The sequence below is a fragment of the Limanda limanda genome, chromosome 13 (genome assembly GCF_963576545.1).
Source record: "Limanda limanda chromosome 13, fLimLim1.1, whole genome shotgun sequence".
In the NCBI taxonomy this organism is placed as follows: Eukaryota; Metazoa; Chordata; class Actinopteri; order Pleuronectiformes; family Pleuronectidae; genus Limanda; species Limanda limanda.
This window is the reverse complement of record NC_083648.1, coordinates 5,240,585-5,264,694: the sequence shown is the minus strand read 5'-3', so window position 1 is coordinate 5,264,694 and position 24,110 is coordinate 5,240,585. Positions and strand designations below refer to the sequence as shown.

The window sequence follows — 24,110 nt, the reverse complement described above, 5'->3', positions numbered from 1 at the left end:
GAATAATCAATAATGAAACTGATGGTTAAATGCGTTGGTTTAAGTTTAGAGGATGAAACTGTCCACATCTGACACTAGACACCAGAGATGGGAGGTTACATCATCCACATTCAACCACCTGTAAAGTGAACCCAGCTCCATGTCGACAGCTCTGGAAACAGGAAGTTGCTCTAAGTGGACCTTTTATAACCATATATCCTCAAAACGTTGCAGAAGAAAAGCTTCTCTGACGATGCGTTTGTAGCAAATCCACTAAAAACAACTGAATCTGCAAATGTCCTAATTGCCAAATGGATTTCATGATGTTACAGAGATCCGTTCCCGGCGGGTTCAGGATCCAGCTCCAGCCTTTTACGTGTGAGATCATGAAACCAGATGCAGGTTTGCATGTTGATACCAGGTGAACCTGTGAGGAGATCAGTACTAAACCGGCAGCTGTAGTCAAACTATGAGCTGACTTTTCTGTTTCTTTATTTTTTAAAAATGCATTTCTGCAAAAAAACAAACGAATCCCAAACCAGACTTGTGATTGTAAGTCCTCACTGCAGCGCATCACCCACCCCCCCCCCCCGCCTTGTGCCACGAGCTGCAACCAGCACAGTGAACATGCTGCCTCTCTCTCTCTCTCGGCCTTACACCCTCCAGATGTGCAGCAGCGGCGTCGGGGCCACATCTGTCCTGACATCTGTCCCGACATCTGTCCTGACACTGGGACGTCTCTACCTTCCACTGTTCGCTGAGCCGCGGCACCACCGACTGTTCGCTGTTTCCTTCACAGTGAAAATCTGGTTTTAAAAGCCTTTTAATTGTCAAAACACCAGGTCTGACGTGTGCGACTTTTCATCGGTGTGATCAAAATGCAGATTTGTGTTTGTTTTTTTTAAATGCATGCTAGAGTTATTTCAGGCTCCAAAGCTTTTTATAATGACTTTGACGTTTTTCTATCATTTTTAAGGTGCCTAAGTTAAGACGATGCAATTTTTCCGAATGTTTTTACATTTGAAAAGCAAGTGGCTTGTAAAAAAAATCTGTAGATTTGTCTTGTATTTCCTTCCTTTTGGTAACTGTAGCTTGTATAGTGTGTTATGCATTTTTCAATTATTAAACCATTTATTCCTTATGCGTCTTTGTCTTCTCACTTACTTTTGTCGTCTTTAGAAAAAAGAGAAGTCGGTTCTAGATTTAGTTTGATGTGTCGTTTCTTGATATTTCGTGGCCTTGCCAGTTGCCACACGGCTACAGGCAGATTTGACTTTCTGTTCCCGGTGAATTGTGTTGAAATAGACAGCGACTGTTTTACACAAGACTTTAATAGAGGAACTCATCTGAAAGAGGGGGGGGGGGCGAGGCAGGCGTGTGGTTTCACAGCTACCGAACGGACATAGAGCTGCGGACTTCCTGCTCGCTGCTGCCTGAGCTCACTTCAGAGGATCTTCTCACTGACACCAGAGCAACAGCAGCTCCGACCCTCCGTCTCATCTGCAGCACCCCCCCGGTAGGTAAGACCCTCACCTCTCTGATGCTCAGGCCCACACTGGTCACTGCTGGGAGATGATGTTCATTTCTCTCAGCTCTTTAATGGAGGGTTTTTTGAAAACTGTCGCACTGAAACGCTGCCGGACGATGATGACGATGAGTGATGAAGATTGTGATGTTTTCTCTGTGCAGCTGGAATCATTGAAGACATGAACATATGTTATATCTTGGATGGGATCCTCATCCTCTACGGCCTCATCCTGACCGTCTTATACTGCCGGCTGAGGGTAAGAATAAAGAGGAACAACACACTCCACCCGATGAATGTTAGAACACAGAACGATCAACTGAACACATTCATATGCAACATTTCAAGAAGCTAGATCACATTTCTCTGGACTTTTAAGAGGAAATAGTCTTTAAAAGGCTCCACAAGTTTACAAAAATATAGATTATTACATTGTTAAATTGTCAAACTTTACATTTCTCTAGATAAACAACTTATATTTCTCCAGATAAATAACTAACTCACCCATTGGATTGTAAATTAAATATAAATATTGTGTGAATATTTCTGATTTTTCTCTGTTTGTTTTACAGATGGTTCCAGACAGCCCTGAGGTAAAATAAAAGTTGTATATTTTAACTTTTAAAACCTAACTGCATAAGGGAGTGAAATGTCATTTGGGGAAATATTTCTCTGTAAAGCTTTTGGTTTATTTCTGTGGTATTTCCTAGTTTGTGCTTTAGAACCAAACCCTGCAGTCATTTCCTGTGAGCTCGAGCTGACCACCGATCTTTATATTTTTACCCTTCACACACTCGCAGTTCCCACCACGTTAACACACCAAACAAGTGTTGCATCTTACTTCCTGTTTCAAACATTTACTCAGAATTGATCAACATAGGTTTGTTTAGAAATGATGTTGATATGTCCAAATGTATTAAGAAACTGTTGCTTCAGATCTTTTCTGTGAAACTTTGTTCCTTTTGCAGAAGCAGCCGGTTGAGGGAGGCATCTACGCGGTGAGATTTCTCATTCTTAAAAGAAAACAACCTTAAAAAGTCACTTTTAATAGCACAGGATTGAAAAGTGACAGTTTACAACACAATATTTAAGAATGTTTATTTAAATTCACTCATCTGGCTGAAAAAAAATGACAAAAACAAGCAGGAAGTAAGTGTGTGTGTCTCTGACTGTGTGTGTCTCTTTCTCTGTCTGTCTCTGTGTGTTTATCTGTCTCTGTCTCTGTCTGTCTCTGTGTGTGTGTGTGTCTGTGTGTGTGTTCTGCAGGGTTTGCGCTCGCCCTGTGCCGACACATATGAGACCATCGGGAAGAAGCCGATCGTCTGATCAACAGAACGACGATGTGAAGACGATGCTGAGAACAAACCCACACACATATATTGTAAATTTAGTTATTCCGCCTTGCGTCGGGCTTGTGCTTCATCTTTCTTAATATATAGATATATAGATATATATTTTTTGTCTTTCTATTTTATTGATAAAAACATTTCCCATCTTTCTGTCATCCATCCATGAAATGCTAAAGCTATTAACTTAAGTCGTGTGCGAGAGTTTTCACTGTTTTTTACAGCAGGTTTTTAAACTAAGTTACTAAGAAAGCAGAAGTTTATCTTTCGTGTCTGTTCATTTGTTCCTTTTTACTTATTATTTAGAAAATGGGGAAATGTCTTAACCTCACAACTTCAAATGAATACATTTTTAGTAACAACTAATCAGCTAATTGTTTTTTCAATGAATTTGATAAAATGTCTGATATGAATGAAGAGTTAAAGTCCAGGTGACGTCTAAAATGTTTTCCTCGGTCCAGAATCTAAAGGAAAGAAAAGACTGAGGGAATTTGAAATGAATAAACTAGACCTAGAATGTTTTAATCATTAAATATTTTGCTGATTGACTAAAATCCACCTACAAATTAATCTGATTAGTCCAAATCCTGTTTGATAGGCTTCGCATGATCAACACTTAGCAAAACCTGGAATTAAATTTTTTTGACAGTTTTTCACTCGACAATTTTCAATTGTGTGTAAAATTCTGATTTGAAAAATCAAGCTGCTTTTCATATTAAATAGTTTGAAAGTTGTGTCGCAGCAAGTGTCATGTCTACTGTTGAAAAAACGACTCTTTTTGAATGTGTAATATTACTGTTAGATTCTTTGTGGCGATTCTTGGAAACAGTCATTTAAAACTAAACATTTTAATTTATTAATATTTTCCACATAATTCAATTTTTGAGCAAATTGAACCTTGAATCTTTTGAATCAAGTGTTGAGAATCAGTTTGAGAATCCAGACATTAGTTATAACATCGTAATAAATAAATAATAGTAATACATAGAATTTATGTCTCAAAAATGTTCAGTAATAACAGAGGGCGTCGAACACTGTCACTGGGAAAACGTTTTAATTATGTAACTGAAAACATTCTGGAAACAGATTGACAGCAGCCTGCGAGCTGTGGCTGCACCGTTTCCCCCGAGGCTCTGCACACACAACACACACACACACACCCACACACACACACACACACTGCTCAACAACTGTTGCAACATACCCAGTGAGTGAGGAAGAACACAACACACAATGTTTAGGGCCATGACTGTGTTATCAGAGGTATTAACATGATCTTTATTACTGATTCTCATTAAACATGTGAAACCTTCCTGTCTTGCCACAAAGTAAATAAACGACTCTGAATAAACCTGTTTGTTCCTTGTGTTTGCTGCTGCTGCTGTGTCTCTATACTTTAAACTTTGGATTATTCCAGGAGACGATCAGCTCGGACTTGTCGTATTGTGTGTTGTATATTATGGAGATAGAACGAGTCTCATCTTAATCCACCATCTCAGGCAGCTTCTGTACCTGCATGTGGATCCAGCTCTCTTTTGTCTGGGGTTTTATCTGTGAAGCGTCTTCCTCCGCTCACAGTGACTCATGCAGGTAAACAACAGAGAAGTTGTATTGTCTGTATATTGTCGAGAAGGTCTGGGAAAGTGTAGTTGTGTCTGTGCAGGAGGTTTAATTTATCCTCAGTAGACAATGAAATAAGGCAATAACCCCTAAAGTGACATTATTAATAAACATGAAACTGCAGATGAATTGTACATCATACACAGACCTAAGTGGCACTTCTTACCATCTGTTTATGTAGATGTCACTCAGGGTAATGATATATATTATATATGCAATTATATTAAATTTGATTAGTTGGATATTTTATCCCCATGAGCCTCTGTGATGATACTGAAACAAACTGTGAATGGTGTTTGACCATTAAGTAAAGAACTGGTTCATCATTACTGAGCCAAGGATTACAAAATAATATTTGTACCTTATTTAATAAACTACAAACAGCACCAGTTCATTTCACTCAGAATGGGGCTCAGAAATGTTAAGTGTCCGACTTTATTCTGCTTCACCTGAACGCAGCAACCCCGCGTGGGCGTATCCTGCAGTGCGTGTGGGCGGGGCCTGTGCAGACAGGTGTACAGAGTCCAACCTGCAGATTCTTCTTCTTCTCTGTGCGTCACTGATACTCTCTGTGTCTCTCTGCTGCTGGGACGCTTCTTATTTTCTTCCACAGTTCAAATTGTTTATTTGCTTTGTTTCTGGATTTACTTTCCCGCTGAGCTGCTGCTTCTCCTCTTCTTCTTCCTCCTGCTGCTGCTGAGGAAGCATGGAGTCCAGACACTTCGCAGCTTCTGCAGCTTCCTGCACCAAACTTTGTTTTCCCCAGTGAGTGCATCACACACTGAGGTGAACTTCCTGCACCAGTCTCAGGTCTGACCCCTGCACCAGTCTCAGGTCTGACCCCTACACCAGTCTCCGGTCTGACCCCTGCACCAGTCTCCGGTCTGACCTGAACCCAGTTATCGATCATGGAAGCTGATCAACCAGCACAGGATTAACAGGAGGAGTTGTTTTTGGATTGCATAGCAGATCTTTGATTCCAGGAGCAGAGATGCAGTGTGTGAGGAGTCTCACTCTGCTCCTCCTGCTCGGTGAGTTTTCTGCTTCGATTGATTTACAATAAACAAGGAAACAGTTTTACACCAGCTCAGTGTCAGTCTGAGCTCTGCTGCTCTGCTGCCTGGTTCCAACTGAGCTGGAAACTCAATTTACTCTGCTGGAAGTGGCTACAATCTAAAGTAAAATCATTTATAAATGAATTGTTGAAATTATGGCATTAAATGGAAACTTACATTTCCTCATATTAATATTAAAACACTCAAATGTGACCATGGGCACCTGGAATGAAGCTATTGTCACTTTAAGGTACTTTTAGGCATTTAAAGTATTTAAGTAATGTTTCTATAGTCTTATAAATCCCTTAGAGACTTAAATGTCTGTGTTTGAGTGTGTTTGTGTGTGTCCGTGTGTGTGTGTGTGGGTGTTTGTTTGTGTGTGTTTGTGTGTTGACCTGGTTCCTTCAGAAATGAAACCATATGCACTAAGTTACTGTCTGAATATTGTTGCTGTAGTTGCACAATAAGGCCATAAGTTAGTTTGGTGCTTTGTTGTTCCCGTATGTAAATGACCACATTGATTATGTATATACAGGAAAATGTATGAATGTTGTTACATTTATACGTCAAAAGTATGTGGACGCCTCTTTCTATTTGTTCAGGCCTGTTCTTCATGGTTTGGTTCAGGCCTCTGATTCCCGATCACAACCACAACAGAAGGAGGTGTCCACATACTTTTGTCCATACAACTTTGACTGTAATGCATTAATCATCACTGTGGACAAAAGTATCTGGACACCTCTACTGAGCCGCTTGTCCCAGGTTTGGTTTGATTCAGGCCTCCTATTCAAGCCCAAGGCAACTGTCACAATAGAAAGAGGCGTCCACATACTTTTGGCCATAAGTTATATACTTTAACATTTTATAAACGAAACAACTCTAATCGTATTTTCCCCTGTAGATTAATAATCAATGTGGCCACAAGTATCTGGACACCAGTGGGCCATTTGTCTCAGGCATGTTTCATGAAGCCTTTGATTTCCGTCCCTCACCGAATAGCACAATTGAAGGAGGTGTCCGGATACTTTTGGCCATACATTCTATACAGTAACGTATTGTGAGTCGAGCAACACCAGGGAATTGGAGCCTTGAGACCAGATGATGAAACAAGATCAAGATTTTAATTTGTCTTGTGAATTATTTGATCATTTTAAATCTATATAAGAAGAATCAGCTTCAGAACCATTGTCAGACAGTTGGGAGCTTCCAACTTCCAACAAAGACCTTTTCTTATTTCAACGACATGAATCAACCCCATAAATGTCCTTAAAGAAATGGTTTTTCCAAGTTTGGTGCAGAAGAACTTGGCTCTATCCACATCCAGCACTTTGGTCTGGATCTCAGACACTGAGCCTGATCACCAGATATCTGTGTTGGACCTCAAAACGCTCCGGTGGCTGATTGGGGGGGAAAAAATGGGAAAGTTGTAGCAGCAGATCGATGCTTGTGGATTTAGATTTGGATATCTCATCTTGAGTTTTCCTCATTCTTTGTTCGGTCCGTCATGCTGAGCTAGAAGCAGCGTGAGAGAATGTAGCTCGGTCACATTCTTACTGCTCCAATCAGAACTTCTTGCCCAATGTGTCACTTCAAGTATCTGTGACTAATTCAGGTCTTCCTCTTGAGGCTTTGCTGCTTTTGTTGAAATTCTTCAAAAGGTCATCGATCACACAAAGGAGCTGGAACTTCTGTGTTCATCCAATTAAAAGTCTCTCTTCTAATGACCATTTCCACCTGCAGCCCTCTCAGGTGTGAGGGAGTTCCTGCCGTCCTGAGGGAACAGGAAAAGCCGGAATGGCAGCTTGTGACATTCGAGTGAACTCGTGTTTGTCTGATTGTGGGTGTGTGTGTGTGTGTGTGTCTGTGTCGGTGTGTGTTTAACTCTTTCTTTCAATCTTTATCTCACTTGAAGCTCTCACCTCTTTCCTCCTTTCTTTTCCCTTCCCCCTGTTTTTCGGCCTCTCTCCTTCATGTCACTTGAATGAGTGATTCCAACGATTCTCTCTCACCAACACTGTTTGAATTCAACCTCGTCCTTGTTTCCCATCCTCTCTCCCTGTCCCCCATGTTTAGTTAATGGCTCCTCACTTTAATTTTATCTGTGGGAGTTTGTGTCCCGTATCGGCTCCGTCGGTCTAATCATTGATTAAAGCCCATGAATCAGTAACCAAACAAAAAGTGTTCACCTCAGAAATCAAAGGGCGAATGTTTGGCTTTTCCTGTTTGCCGTGCGGATGTGTCGCTCTCTCACACTCGATCCTTTGAGTCCCACGGTTTGATGTGGACTCACGACCGGGTGAGATAAAGCTCGGTCTGGTCTCGGTCATTAGTCGACAGTGACGCATCGATCTGATGGTGAAACACCTCACTGATACCGGCCGACACGTTTGATGCCTTTATTTTACTGGAGCTGTAACAACCTATTGTCTTGTGTCTGTTTCCTTATTCGTCATCAGGCTTACACAAAAAACTATTCAACCAATTATCACCAATCTTTGTTGAGGGATGAGTCCTCTGCCCGAGAATCAATCTATCTATCTATCTATCTATCTACCTACCTACCTACCTACCTACCTACCTACCTACCTACCTACCTACCTACCTACCTACCTACCTACCTACCTACCTACCTACCTACCTACCTACCTACCTACCTACCTACCTACCTATCTATCTATCTATCTGTCCATCTGTCCATCTGTCCATCTATCTATCATCTATCTATCTATCTACCTACCTCTCTCTCTCTATCTATCTATCTATATCTATATATATCTGTCTATCTGTCTATCTGTCAATCTGTCAATCTGTCTATCTGTCTATCTGTCTATCTGTCTATCTGTCTATCTATCTATCTATCTATCTATCTATCTATCTATCTATCTATCTATCTATCTATCTATCTATCTATCTATCTATCTATCTATCTATCTATCTATCTATCTATCTATCTATCTATCTATCTATCTATCTATCTATCTATCTATCTATCTATCTATCTATGTATGTCTCAAAATCTATTTGTTAAATAAACAATGATACATTTAAAGTATGACGGACAAAAACAACACTGACAATAATTAATTTGAAATAATACATAATTGATAATAAAAAAAGACAAAGATATTTGCCAATATATCAAGATTCATAAAATACTGTTGAAAATAGAAAAATAGGTTTGATCTACTGAAAGATTTGACGTACAATGGATTTTTCCAAAATTCATCCAAACTAGAAATATCCTCATGATGTTATAAAAACAAAACAAATCATAAATGAACAGTTGTCAACAGAATCAAACAAAGGATTAAGGAAATATGACTTTAATAGCAAATATTCACAGTGTTAACATTAAATCATGTCCGTGGGTCTTAACCAGCTCCTGCAACAAACAGGAAAACATTTCTGCTTTTAAAGACTCCAATGAAAGCTCTATTGTTCAGGTTCTTAACTCTGTCGCGCCTCAGCAGGAATCTCGGCGTCAAACCTTCAAACCTTCAACCTCCTGTCTGTCCTCTGAGGAGCGCTCGTGTTTTCTCTGTGTCTCAGTGTCAACACTCACTCTGGGTTTGGTGCAGGTGTGACGGAGTTTCTATGTGTTGTTCTGTCTATACATAAACCTTGTACGGAGTAAACCTCACCTCTCGCCAAACCCTCCTGCCGTCCTCTACAGGGAGAGTGTGATGGAAATTCGTCTTGAGATTTGAAATAATGAAATTCGCAGACTGGAGTTTGCTTTTGAGTCTTTATAATAATAAGCTCTGCAGAGTTTATACAACAAGCACGGGTCCCTCAAAATGGAAAAACTGGCAGCAAGTTCACCGGAGCCATAACTTACACAAAGAGGCGTTACATAACATATAATATGAAAAAAAGAAGACATGAAAGATATGAGATCCTCCTCTGTGTCTTATCTGCTGTGTCCGTCCGTCCCCGGTACCAGTTTGAAGAAATACATCACCACAGCAGTGAGACACCTAGTCAGGGGATTCCACTACCTTAGACACTGGTCAGTGGAATTTTATACACAATGGAGGGACCCACTCGTATATATCAGATCTCTAAATATGCCTGTTTTTAATCAAGATTCATGAATTTCTTAATGAGAAATCCATGAAAATGTTCGAAAATCTCTGTTAAGTACAGTGGAGAAAACTTCCTGGATCTGTCCCTTTGTCCTGATTTGCACCAAAATGAAATTTCTTTTTTTCTTGGCCTACGTCCCATCTTTCCATCAAGTTTTTGTGGAAATCTGTGAAGTGGTTTTTGCATAATCCTGCTGACAAACACTCAAACAAACCAACAATCAAACAAATGAACAGGGGTGAAAACACAAGGTTGAGGTAGTTAACAGTGATAAAAACAGAGAAAAGGAGCAAATCTTCATATTTAAGAAGCTGAATCACGTAAATGTTTAGCTTTTTGGGTTTGTTTTATCTCAATTATTTATTAAGGCATTCGTGGTCCCCTAGAGGATGAATCCTTAATTCATAATCAGCACATGTTTGGTGTTTTCACTGGAATTGAATCATCATAATTCATTCTAGCCATAAATCTCTCTTCTTCTGCGTCCCTCCTCAGTGGTGAAGGTGCACGGTGACTTTGTGGAGCCTCTTCAGCCCCACACCTCCATGCGCTCGTTGGCAGAGAGTCAGACCAGGCTTCCCTGCCACTACCAGGCGGTGGGGGAGGAGAAGGTGGTGCAGGTCACATGGTTCAAGGAGCTCGCGGACGGCAGCAAGGACCAGATCATCACGGCCCACTTCTCCGAGGGCCACACAGGTACAACCTGCAGAGTCTGGGTTCTTTAGATGATGGATGGAACATGTGCTGTGAATTTTGAGGATTTTGGACGTACATCAGCCCTGATCGCTGTGTGTTCTGTTCTCAGAGTTCGGGCGTTACTCAGGTCGGGTGAAGTTCGAGAGCAGCAGCCCCACAGAGAACTCGGCTCTGCTCATCCCCAGCACAGAGGAGTCGGACGACGGCAGCTACATCTGCCACATCTCCACCTTCCCTAACGGAAACTTTGAGAGGCACATCACCGTCACCGTCTGGAGTAAGAATCGTACTCCTCTTCCTCCTCTTCCTCCTCTTTCTCTCTCTTCCTCCTCTTCCTCTCTCTTCATTTCTCTTTTCCACACCTTTCTAATCCCAACAGAGCTGCTGTAATGATATTTAAACCATAATCACATTCATACAAGACGAAGGAGAAGTTGCCAACAAAAGGAATTCAGCAACGTGCCCACAAACTCAGACTATCTGAGATTTAAATTTAACACATTCACTTTACATTGCATCGTTTATATTTAAGCAAACTGCTTAATACCAAGTTAAAAATACCAAGATATTCTGCAGGCTCCAAATCTATAGAAACTGATCTGAACTGATCAGGTGCTCTACCCAAGTGGTTTCCAGCTGGTTGGTGACTCATGCAAAGTGCTGAGGATGTTTTTACACTAAAAGATGAACCGGTTTGAACCTTAGTTAACTTGAGTTTGTGACAGATTTCCAAGCCAAGTACAATTACATAGCTCAATAGCCCAAGTTCGCCTCAAAGGCCTTTACAGATCTTCTAGATTCATTTTAATACATAAAAATTCATAAATAAAATATTCTGAATAAAAGAAAATATGCGTCTTAAAACGGCAAATAAAGAGAAATAAAGAACTGGGTTTTACATTGAATTTACAAGGAAATAAATGTATGCAAAACTTTACTTTACGAGGATAAACACGACGTGTTTGAACCAAACTGTTCTTTGTCACCGAGTGTTGAGGAATCTCCTCGTTCACCGTCACAGTCGTGGGAATGTTTATTCTCCTTGAAGTAAAACCTGGAGCGATGAATTTTTGTCCCTAACGACTTTCTCATTGTGCTGCCAGTCCTCGGCAGTGACAACTGTCTGCAGAGCGAGCGTGTCCCAGCACGCCGCACGCCACACGCACCAACAGACGAGCAACTGACCACTTAATTCCTTTCACTCTTTAAACTGTAAACATTCATACACACAAACTGTCCATACATCAATAAAACCTGCTCATCCCATCAGGTTGTGCCGGTTTAAAGTGATACTCAATTAAATTAACTCTTTTTTTAATTTATATTATTAGGAATCATAATATATGTTTTAGTTTTATTATTGTTAAAACCTAAAGTCACATTTAGGTTCCTTGTCTTTTCTTTCTTTCTTTTTTTGTAATATAATAGAATAGAATAGTGAGCCTTTATTTTCATTATATTGTACAAAATAAAAAAAATAGTAGTGTTACTCCTGGTTGATGCATAAAAGTTACATAAAAGTTAAAAATAACACATTTTACACATATATAAAATGCAATTAAAAGGCTAATTTACATTTTTTTTTTAACATATAGAAAAATGTAGATTAAAACCTGATGAACCAGAATATATATAGAATTGTTATCTCCACTCCTCTTTTAACCGGGTTCAGTTTTCTTTAGGATTTGTGTCTGACGTTTATTTACTGAGTTCCTTTGAATCAGTGCGAGCCCATCCCAGACACCTGCTGTCAATCAAACCCTGTGGGCGGTGCCTTGACGTTATGTGTTTTTTTTTGGGGGGGGGGGGTTTCTGTTTATAAAGCTCAGGTGATGCCCTTTTCTTTGTCTCTTAATCCATTAAAGCTCCTGCTGCTAATTCTAACTACGGGTTTTTCGTTCCCTCCTGCGTTAATAATCCAGACAAACACCAGTGGAAGGAACCAGACGCTGAGTGTTTACGACAATGGAGCCGTCATCATCGGGGCGTGAAACCCAATCACGTCAAACCTGTTCGTGACTGAGAAAACAGAAATGTATTTATGTGAAAATATCCCATGTGACTTTCGCCCTCTTGCAAAACAGAGTCGTTGTGCAACGATGTTGATGTTTGAGTTGGAGATGCATCACTTCCATTGGGTTTCTAACGATTGTGTCTCATATCTTTTTCTTCTACGCTTGATTGTGTGATTATTTCTATCTGATCCAGAATGTTTTAGGTCTTTCAAATCTTTTAATCTGACATCTGTTCACTACCAAAACATTCAAAAACATTGTGTGAATTCCTGGTTTTAATTTATCTAATTACAGTCAATTTAAATATTTTGGGGTAAAGACAAATTAGCTTTGAGCAGGAATCAGATAGTATCAATTAAATCTGACTGTCAGAACTACCCCGGGCTACACGAACATGTTCAGGTTATCGTTTCTAATAGATTGAGAGGAATTCTTTTTTTTAAAGAATGTTTTAACAAGCAGAACACATTTAAACACAGATATGAAAATATTACACAATACGTATTGATACGGAAACATTATATTGCAGCATAGAGAATAAACTTGGATTTTAAGAAAGGTAAAAAAAATACATATTTGGAGCCTGGAGAGAATAAAAGTATTTATTTTTGGATATTTCCTTAATCTTTTTATATGGCTAATTTTAATACAAGGCTTATTCTGTACAGATTCAACACATATTAATATGCAACTTTTTCTGAAAAACTGCATGTTTCAGTTTCAAGTCACTGAAACAAAAAATATATTTTGATTCTTAAAAGAAAGCTTTAATTAAATGCACCTGAAATCCTAAAGTCTCCCTGTTCCCCCTCTTCTCTCAGTTTTACCCATCTCCACCCTGGACCCTGTCATCCTGGTGGAGGGGGACTCGTACCGTGTGGCGGCCTCCTGCCGAGCGGTGGGCCGCCCGCCCCCCCGTCTCTCCTGGGACTCCGACCTGCCGGGCCAGTCCCAGAACCGGACCAGCGAGGGCGGCTCCGTGTCCAGCTACTTCTCCCTGCACCCGCTGCGCAGCATGAACGGCAAAAAGCTGGACTGCTTGGTGTGGCACCCGGGTCTGAGTGGGCCGCGCAGGATCTCCAACCGCATGGAGGTTCAGTGTGAGTACCATGAGGATGAGGATGAGGAGGATGGCGATGGTGTTGGTACAGTACAACAAGATATGATACAATATAATACTGCATTTGAGAGATAAGATACAATATGATACATATTATATTTCAACTTCCATTAGGCCCATGTTGGTTTAGAAAAAAATAAATGACAGAATACTAAACAAGAAAGACAGACAGACAGAGAGAAAGACAGAGAGACAGACAGACAGAGAGACAGAGAGACAGAGAGACAGAGAGAGAGAGAGAGACAGAGAGAGAGAGAGAGACAGACAGACAGACAGACAGAGAGAGAGACAGACAGAGAGACAGACAGACAGACAGAGAGGCAGAGAGACAGAGAGAGAGAGAGAGAGAGAGAGAGAGAGAGAGACAGACAGACAGACAGAGAGACAGAGAGACAGAGAGAGACAGACAGAGAGACAGACAGACAGGCAGACAGGCAGAGAGACAGACAGACAGACAGGCAGACAGGCAGAGAGACATATAGACAGAGAGAGACAGACAGAGAGACAGACAGAGAGACAGACAGACAGACAGACAGACAGAGAGACAGAAAGACAGAGAGAGAGACAGAGAGAGAGAGACAGAAAGACAGGCAGACAGACAGACAGACAGGCAGAGAGACATATAGACAGAGAGAGAGACAGAGAGAGAGAGACAGAAAGACAGGCAGACAGACAGACAGAGACAGAGAGACAGACAGACAGAGAGACAGTCAGACAGACAGACAGATAGAAAGAAGATACTTCCTGGAGCCGTCTCACCACCGGCAGCCATTTACACTTTTTTCTTTTGAAACCACCACAACAACCTTTAGTTCCTTTGTGCACTGCATTGTGGGAGATAGCCACATCAAGTGTTTTTGCTTTACATGTAGAATGAAGCTTGAGCACATCTCTTTTTTTTTTTTTTTTACAGCTGCAAACATAGCTCAGCTGAATCCTTACCTTACCCTAATTTTTTTTAACTTATTACGATAAATTCTTTCTATCTCTCACATTCCCTCCCTGTCCTGGTATTCAAATGTTTCCGTTCATCACCTGAAACTTTACTTTCCACAGTTGCACATTAATATGCAACTGTTCCAACTCTCGACTCCCACAGCAGCCAAAGTATACATGTGGAGCTAATAACATTAACGACTGTGATTCATTAGGTGTGTCTGTGAGTTGGCATCGACACTAAGAGAAACGCCGACAATAAACCTATCGTTACCATGAATGTAATCATCTACATTTCTGCTTTAGCTGTAAGAATGTTTGTGGTGAAACCTAAATGTGTGCATTCAGCTCGGAATATGGCAAAAATACAAAGGACGGCAATGTTTTTGGAATTCATTGTGTTGTCACTTTTCCAGTGTTAAGTATTAGTTATGGAATCAGGACACGGGGAACTGTGTAGTTCTTCCCAGTAGAGTCAACCAATGGGATGTTTCCCCTCTGGATCCCCGGAGAGGAATATTTGTTCAGCTTCTTCACCTTCTGTCGCTGAAGATAAATGGGAGACCCCAGACTAAACATGAGACAATATTGTCCGTTTGGATCCGTCACTAAAAGTGTTTGAGTAACACGAAGCCACCTGAACTTCTCTGCTCAACAACTGCTCTTTGTCCCAAATACTGGACGACTCAGCGACTTCCGGGGACATTTGATAACTTTACTCTGTCCAGTGACTCCTGATTTCGAGCCTTTTATTTTGAAGTGATCTGACATCCCTGGAAAAGGTTGTTGTTAAAAAGTAAATTAGTCTGGAACAGATTTAATTCCCCTGATCGACCTGGAGTCAGTCAGATAGCAACACTTTACATTTTGTGTACAGGAAGGAGAGTGGCGTGTGTGAGAGGAAGCCAACCGAAACCATGTGACACCTCAGATTGTCACTTTCAGATCTAGACGCTCTGCTACCGTCTGCCTCATGCATTCAGCTCAGACATTATAGAAATGTAATTATGTCACTAGAAGAACAACCTGTGCATTGGGAAGCTTCTCAGAGACCTTCACCTTATTCCCTCTGTGTTCTCTGGGTTTGTTTATTAGTTATAAGGATTAAGCAAGAAACTACTCAACTGATTTCTATGGAATCTTGTGGTCGGGTGTGACATGATCCGAGGACGAACCTGTTTGCAGATGTGAACACAGGATTTATTTTTCCACTTTGTTTATCACTGTGAGTCTCTGAGAATAATCCATGGGCAATTTGGTGCAGATCCAAATATATAAATCCAGATCTAGTCAATTTATATGTGGTTTCTTTCTACTAACATATTTTGTTATGTTGCAGAATTATACAAATAAGACAAACCATTTTTGGATAATATCTTAAAAAGGAAACTCTGTGTGTCTCTGTGTCAGACCCCCCAGATGCCACCATCACCAGTGTCCCAGGAGACTGGTTCGCGGGTTTGGAGAACGCTGAGCTGGTGTGTGACAGCGGAGGAAACCCCAAACCTCAGGACTTCACCTGGACACGGTACTGTCCTCCGCCTGCGTGATGCTCTCACTGTACATAACTGTATCTCTGGTTTAACTCGGTCTCCCTCTGCCAGCAAGACTGTGACAATTACATGCTAATTCCCCCCCCCCCCCCAGTGTAATACTATCTGTGCTGCTAAACTGCTCTTTACATGGCACTGGAATGTGATGGAAAAACATGCATAAGCCACTGATGCCAACACGCATACACGTAGGCGAGACACCCGAGAACAACAAAGAGGTGTGCATGAGTCTAAAGGAGGGCCCCTCTCTCTCTCTCCCTCTCTCTCTCTCCCTCTCCCTCTCCCTCTCCCTCCCTCTCCTCTCGCTCAATTCAGTGCAGAATAAAAGCTGGTGTCGCGTTGCCCCAACTCCAAGTTGTAAAAAGAGGGAAAGAGAGGTTTTTCACACGAGGGAGGGAGCGAAGCGGCGCGAGGAAGAGCAGGAGACGCACGATAAGCTGTTAATCATAGTGCCATGCTTTAAATATCACTGTAATGCCTGGTAAAACACAGGGTCTGCACTTTAATTAGAGACACTGCACCAGCCATTACAGATACGACTGTGCACACAATGATCGAATGTTGCGTGCTGAGTGAAGGATATTTCAGCCCCGGAGACGATGCTGAAATATCACGATTATTCAGGATTAAACGTTGCAGCGGCATCAAATTATTTGATTTGAAGGGACTTAGAATTGCAGAGGATCATCAGTTCTCTGGGATTTAGCAAAAGCTGGACGCTGCCTCTCCATGTTTAGTTTTCTTTGTCTCTGGGGCCAGAAAGACTCGTCCTAAGAATAGATCTGATGTATTTGGCTCTAAATCATCCAGTGCTTCATAAACCAACAGCAGTATTTTAAAATACAATGAATATTTGTCAATTAAAGCAAAAAATAAACATTTTATTCAACTTTAAATATGAGGGGACATTTTTGCAAAGAACGAAAGCAAGAGTTTGACATGTGGAGAAATGCTTTCATTCTCTTTCTTGCCAAGAGTAAGAAGAGAAGATTGATAATGCTCATCCCACCTGTCCATCAAAAATTAAGCTACAGGCAACTGGAGGTTAACGTAGCGTAAAGACAGAGAAGTGACAGCTACACGTCCTCCCAGCTCCTCTTGAGCTCAGTCATTACCATTAAAAGCTCTTTTCGATAATCGTTTTTCGTTTGCTGATGATTTACACTCTCAGTCAGAGACAGATTGCAATCTCTTCTGGCTGCTAAAGTCGCACTGCTTACTTCCATCTGTATCACTTTCCACCATCTCCTCGGTGTCAGATGCAATCTCCACCTGTGACTCTGGTATAAAAGGCCGGTTAGAGAAGCTAGGTGGGGTTTTAGAGAAAAGAAATGTGAGCTGGCTCCTGTTCAAGGGGCTAAAGCAGCAGTTAAATAGCCGCTGCGGCTTCGGTGAAACCAGAGGCAACATGAGCCCTCTCCGTGGGACTGATCAGAAACTGCCTCTCCATTATGTGGCCTGCCATGTCCTCGGCCCCACAGTGTGGCACTCGGGACTCAAATCCCCCAAACCTAGTATTTACCCTGTCTACTCAGATCAATGGGCTCCGGTTGTAAGCCCAGCAGGTTTTGGTTCAGGTGCAAATTGGTGGTTACACTGTGCGGTGACCCTGATCCTCTGCAGCTCTTCTTCCTCTGGCGTGCAAACCACTTGTTGCGTTATAGGTGCTGTTGCTTAAGAGCAGAAGCCACCAGATATTCATTTCCTTAAAGTGGAAAGCAGGTTACTAAAGTCACAGCTATTGTTTTTCTTTGTCTCCAGTGAGTCATAGGTTTCTGTTTCTGTGAATTGTTGATTGACTTGTCTGATTTCTGTGATTACCCACAGGAGGGGAGGAGCTCTGCCAGATGGGGTGTCCGTGGTTGGAGGAAAACTGGTCTTCGGGCGGACCCTCCGCTTGAATGACAGCGGGGTCTACGAGTGTGTGGCCAAGAACATTGCAGGAGTAGGAAAAGCAGAGTATCCAGTGACAATAGCAGGTGAATCCCACAGGCCTCAGCCTTGTTATTCATTGAGACCACACAGGAGTCAAATGAAGAGGAGGTTTTTATCCTGATTCTATTTTGTTTATTGATATTATCGAAGGAGAGAATGAGGAAGATCGAATCTACAAGTTGAGATTTAAACTAAAACTAAATCTAAATCCTGAGCATATTCTCATTTTTTTGTGTGCAGATTTGCTGCCCCCTGGTGATGGATTGAGGATGTGCACAAACATTAACTCAACATTTTATTTCAGAGTCATCTCAGCGTGAGGGCTTCATCAATGACGAGAACTTCCTCCTGATCGTCCTCGGGGCCTCGGCCGCCGCCCTGGTCTTGGTCCTGATCCTTGTCGTCCTGCTCGTCAACCGCCACCATCGCCATAGAAACAGAAAGCTGGAGAGGCAGCTCACTGCGAAAACGTGAGGGGACACACGAGAAACAGCTTTTTATGCGTAGTGTCAACTGTGATAAGAACTTAATTGTGATTGTATAAACTCTATTTCAGCTCCTTACACATGTTGACCTTTCCCGTGAACCCTCTAAATATGTTCTCTCTTTTCCCCCAGGGATGAAATTAACAGCCTCTCCAGACAAAACTCTTTCAGGAGGCTGAACTCCGTGAGCTCTGACCCCAGAGCGCAGGTAACAAATTCTAAGAGAGAACAATAACCTGCAGGGTGTCGACACACCTGCCAATGAGCAGGCGTGGCCGGGGTGGAGCCGCTGGCAAGTCAGCAGCTACGTCTGCCTAGAGGCCGATGATTACAGGCTGCCTCCGCTTCAAGCACTTAGCACGCAGAGTTCATAGACTCATACTGATCATCTTTTTGTGTTCATGTTCAATAACCATCTTTCACTTTCTTGATCTATTCCAGCCTGAGGATTACGCCCTGCTCAGAGTCGACAGCAGGATGAAGAACAGCCAAATGTCCCTGGTGAGTAATAATAATACATTTAATAATACACTTTAGTTATGGAGCATAGCTTTTGTTCGGAGGAGTCCTTGGAGACAGTTGTTGTCAGGGTCGTGACTGTCTTCTCTCCGCCTGCAGGAGCGTCCCATCTACAAAGGCAGCCAGTCCACGCTGGGCGGGAAGTGGACTCCTGCGGGAGGAGTGGAGCTGGACGAGCTGGGACGTCCGGTCATCTGGCACGAGGGCAGGGAGAGCCTGAGACCAACGGAGACGGACGGAGAGAAGGAGGAGCGCAGGAGGAGGGTGGAGTCGTTCGTGAAGACCAGCAACATGTCGCTGGTGTGTTTGCGAGATCAGTGTTGACATGTGTTTCATTTGTAATGTGTCGGACAGTGTCATGGAGACAGATCAAAGGATGACAAACAAAAACGAACACACCCGTGACGCTGTAGCTACAGACGTCCACAATTCATCAGCTGTTTATTGTTTGTTTAGTATCACAAATTACTTTCCACTTTCAAGTGATCCGCTTTTATTTCATCAATGAACAAATAGTACCTCTTGTACTAGAGGGACTGAAAAGAAACAACTGTAAATGCATCACAAACTGTGAACATGTGCTTTTTCTCACAGGACTCTGGTCTTCCCTCGTCCCTTGTTCCCCTGAAGGTCCAGCAGGAGGAAGGGCCCAGAGAGCCGGACCTGCACCTCGGGGAAGGCGGCTCGCCAGGCGTGGAGGACTGGGCTCCCACGCAGTCTGTAGAGGAGGAGCGTGAGGATGACGACGACGGCAGCAGCTCCTACCAGATCTCAGAGGCGCTCACCAATCACTTCTACTTGAGTAATGGATTCCTCAGACCCAGACAGCACTCCAACGCCATTCTGCTGCACCCCAAAGGACAGATTATCTAGACCACAGACTCTCCCCATGTGAAGAGACAGCGTCGGTCTGCATTCCTGCATCGACAACAATCGTATGTCTTTGTAATCACATGTTTGTTTTGTACACACAGACAGAAGAGGGCACAACTCAAATACTGATAATACTTTGCCTCTGGGCTGACAGATTTTGTTCATTTATTGTAATGCTATAATACCTGGGAATATAATTACTTTTCCTAATGAGGGGACAGTGATGATGATCGTCACGCAGTCGTTCAACCATCGGGAAGTAATGTGGAAGTTTGTAATAATTATAACTATTTTGAAGAAATAGAGAAGTTGGAGATTTTGACTTTTCACTCACTACACTGAAATGTAAACAACCTCACCTCCTTTAAGACACAAGGAATCATGGTTCCTGTTACAGTGTTTACAAGGAGTCCTGTCAGTTTACATTAAAAACATTCAGGCGGGACAATGTGGACAAAGACAATTCCTAAGCTTTAGTTGAGTAATAGTGAAATATTCTCAGAACCATGATATTTTTAGCTTGGATTCACCTGTGGACGACAAGTTAGCTTGTGTATTTGTATATGTGTGTATTATAAATATGAGGGAGAGACAAAGAGATGTTGTACGTTTACAATATTTTCACCTGCAACAAGAGAAAGGCCAGAAAAGCCTTTTACCCCGAGGGACCAGAACATGGACATGAAAAAGAAGACGGGGACAAAACCTGCAGGAGATGAACATGTTTTATATCCATCCAGTGTTTTCTATGAAAGTGAAAAGACTAAAAAACCTGATGTGTAAATGTTGAAATGTTTATTCATAAAAGTACAGCAAATGCAATTTTAAAAACAGAGTCATGGTTATTTTGTCAAAACTGGGACAATTAAGCTTATTTCACCCTGTGTTGGAGGATAAAGGGCATCGCAGCGGCTGTATTAGATTGTAGAGTTTCCTCGAACCTCATCGGCTCCGTGAGAACTGAATTAACTGGATACAAGTAGAAAAAAGTGGATTCTCACAGAGTGGAGTGATGACTTCAGTAATGTAACTGAACCTCTGTAGTAGAGGAATAGTTTCATATGTTAATTTGATTTCTTGCCAAGGGTTAAGATCATTTCAGTTCAACCTGTGTCTGTACGGTGAATATAAGGGTCGTGGGCTTTAGAGGTGTTTGGTAGATTGATGCTAAACTAAACCAAACAGCTGCCGACTCAAGCTTCATATTTACCATACAAATCAAATCCAAGTTTATTGTCACATGCACCAATGACAGCATTGTATAAAATATAACATAACGTATAACATAGTAAAATGAAGCAGCAGTTTACAGGGTGAAGGAGTGGGGAATATTAAATTAAATAATATGAATATCTGTGAAGTAAGTACCTATTAAGTGTGACCTGTGATCTTGTGACCTGGCAGGCAAAATCTACTTAGTAGACGGACCAGCGATTGATAGAAAGATGGCAGAGCAACACAGCACACCCACTCCTTATATATGTATATATATACAAGCCTAAGATACCCAAAACACAACAATAGTTTCAGATGCTCAATATTAAGGCAAACCTTCTGGCCACTTGGTTTCCACTTTCCCTTTTGAACCCCGCCATTGTATAATAAAGACAAACACCATATTAATAAGTTCATAATTTATGTATTGGCATCACAAACATCATTCAATCATTTATTCAATTCAAAGCTTCACACACCAAAGCCATGGTTTCATTATAATCACTCTGCCTGTTTTACATTTATTGTTCACCTGATGGCGCAGTAGAGCAAATTAAGCACCATGAAGCTTCGGTCCATGAGTGAACCCATTGGATGGAAAGCGTCAATGCTTCATGAAGCTTCATCTCGCCATCATGATTATAATCTCCATACACCACTGTTGTAAACAGTTCTCATATTTATTATATAATTATGTTTTCACAGAGAAATGGAGACTTGATGTGGCCTGTTATCAACAGGTCTGTGGGAGATTATCCCCTTAAATATTACAGATGAGGTAGAAAAACATCTATTTTTACAATGTTTTCTTTCTTTCAGTTTTTTACATTTACGCTTTTGTCCAAAGCGACTTACAAAATGTGAATTCAACCATCGGGGTACAAGCCCAGAGCCCAGGACATCGGTTCTGTTTGAAATCTGTGATGCTTCCACCTGCTGAACACAGAAGAAACTGTAAGAACCAGTCTTTGCTAGAACATACACAACATAAAACATCCTTTTATAGTGAGTTTATTCTTTTCATTAGATGAATCACTGCAGCACCTGATGTCCCCAGCAGCAACATGGTGGAGATCGGCAGCTTCAGGCTGGTCAACATGAGGACGACCTGCACCATCTTCATTGACAACACTTCATGTTTTTTCTCCCTTAAAGGTGACATATTATGAAAATTCCACTTTTGTAGTGCTTCTACACGTTAATTTGGGTATCTGGCATGTCTACCGTCCCAAAAACTCTGGAAAAAACAACTCCCGCGATTTGTTGTGGTACCTTTATGTCAGAAACGATACTCTAGATGGCGTGGAATGGGATTACGACCCGTAACTACGTCATAGTCACAATATACCCATGCAGGGAGTCTCGCTACATGGTCTTGAACCACCATAGCTAACGCTGGCTCCGGTGGCTCCCCGGAGCCGGTGAGATGATGGTGGGGGGTAACCATCATCTCACTGGCGACCCCCCACTGGTGAGATGCTGGTGATGATGGCGAGCTCCGTCACCGCCGGTCAGCTCGCGGGCTGGTCAGCTCGCCGGTCAGCTCGCGGGCCGGGCCGCCGGTCAGCTCACCCCGGAGCTCCGTGATGTGCTGACTGGCCTCTGCTCAGAGACCATAGTTGCCTCTTCTTTAGGGCCACCTTCTGGCCAATGTTCACATTTCTTGTCCCAGTAAGTATGCATCAACAATTTAGTTTTCTACTGTAGGCCAATAGAAATAATACCTCACAGTGGTCTTGGTTGAAATGATCCTTATGGTATTTTTACCAAAATATGTTTCAGACATTTCATTAAGACCCCAATGAACCATATCAACTGCGGTAAAATGGGCATAATATGTCACCTTTAACTAAAGATGACCCACAACTGTTTAGAGTTGGCTCATTGCTAAGTGTCATGGATAGTAGAGTTAATTTCTATATTCATTATGGTTGGTAAAAACAATGAACACGGTTATCACAACCATGTCCCTTCTTAACTTTCTGATTTTATACACTTTAGATATAAATCGAGTGTTTTATTCTTCTTCTTTGCCATAAGAGACAGAACACGGTCAGCACAGCTGTGTCCTTCAGGCATTAATACTGAAGTTACTTACAATAACATAGTCAAGTCAAATAGGTTAGCGAGTGAAACAACTTTACATAACATTAGATATCTTACGTGATGGAGCTGATTCTCCAAACACACACAGTCTCCTGTCTCAGATTAATCCTCATAAACTCCAACGCTTCTCTCTGCTGGGTGGACCGGTTCATGTCGGTTCATGTCGGTTCAATAAGTCCCGTACGGTCCCGTTAGCATCGCTGGTACTGCTGGTATCTTGCCTGCAGGCTAGCAGAGCTAAGCTAACAAGACAGGTACAGAGACACCGAGACCTGCTCTTCACTACTAACACGTAAATAAAATACTAAACTTTACTTATCACAGAAACTGGAGCGCAGATGTCTTTGACTTGTCCGTCAGGAGAACAAGCCAAACATCAAACCGTATTATTCATCCGATGTGTGAGTGGAACCCTCTCCACAGACTCTGGTGGTGTTCAGCAGACATGGGAGTAAGTCACTCATGTGCAAGTCACAAGCAAGTCTCAAGTCATAACCTTCAAGTCTCAAGCAAGTCCAAGTCACTGTGGTTAGAATCAAGCAAGTCACAAGTCAAGTCATTGCTCAGGTCAAGCAAGTCACAAGTCAAGTTATACAAAAATCGTATTATCTAACCCAGTTTCTACATTTAAAAATCAGTCAAGAGAGTGGTTCACAATCACAAGTTGTTTTATTTCAACATTAACAATCATAATGTCTACACATTAACAATAACTCAAACTATTGAGCAGCCTGCTTACAATTGCCCAACTTACTGAACTGCTTGCGTCCACCTTCAGGAGGGTCACGCAATTTCTCAATGGCCTGTTAAGGCATCTGTCTAAGGTGCTTCTCATTAACATTTCTGTGAACAAAAAAGTATTGTATCATCAACTAAATGGAACATAAAATTAAAATAAATATATCAAAATAAATAAATAAATATTGCCTGAAATGTAAACATTACTGAAATGAAAAAACATTACATCAAACCATGAAAACGTATTCACCATTCCTCCCAGGTGTCAGGCTCCAAATAACAGGGACAGCAGTGGTTGTGTAAGTGGC

At 41.7% G+C, this 24,110-nt stretch overlaps 2 protein-coding genes across 3 annotated transcripts; both read left to right on the top strand.

Annotated features, from left to right (window-relative positions):
• The first annotated feature begins 290 nt into the window (after positions 1-290).
• On the top strand, positions 291-3,584 carry fcer1gl (Fc receptor, IgE, high affinity I, gamma polypeptide like). The gene is made up of 6 exons (XM_061084564.1): positions 291-400; positions 1,333-1,499; positions 1,669-1,763; positions 2,077-2,097; positions 2,473-2,502; positions 2,771-3,584. The coding sequence occupies exons 1-6, from the start codon at positions 291-293 to the stop codon at positions 2,828-2,830; spliced, it is 483 nt and encodes a 160-aa protein (XP_060940547.1). The 3' UTR covers positions 2,831-3,584.
• A 1,422-nt stretch (positions 3,585-5,006) lies between these two features.
• Positions 5,007-20,576, top strand: LOC133017954 (nectin-4-like). 2 transcript variants are annotated; one of them, XM_061084225.1, is made up of 11 exons: positions 5,007-5,501; positions 10,107-10,307; positions 10,417-10,584; positions 13,144-13,422; positions 15,789-15,906; positions 17,759-17,910; positions 18,171-18,336; positions 18,484-18,559; positions 18,793-18,852; positions 18,970-19,170; positions 19,501-20,576. In XM_061084225.1, exons 1-11 carry the CDS (start codon positions 5,462-5,464, stop codon positions 19,741-19,743), a joined length of 1,704 nt encoding a protein of 567 aa, XP_060940208.1. In that variant the 5' UTR covers positions 5,007-5,461; the 3' UTR covers positions 19,744-20,576. The 2 variants fall into 2 exon arrangements, with proteins under 2 accessions (XP_060940208.1, XP_060940207.1); XM_061084224.1 differs by having other exon boundaries at positions 19,465-20,576.
• Positions 20,577-24,110: the final 3,534 nt, after the last annotated feature.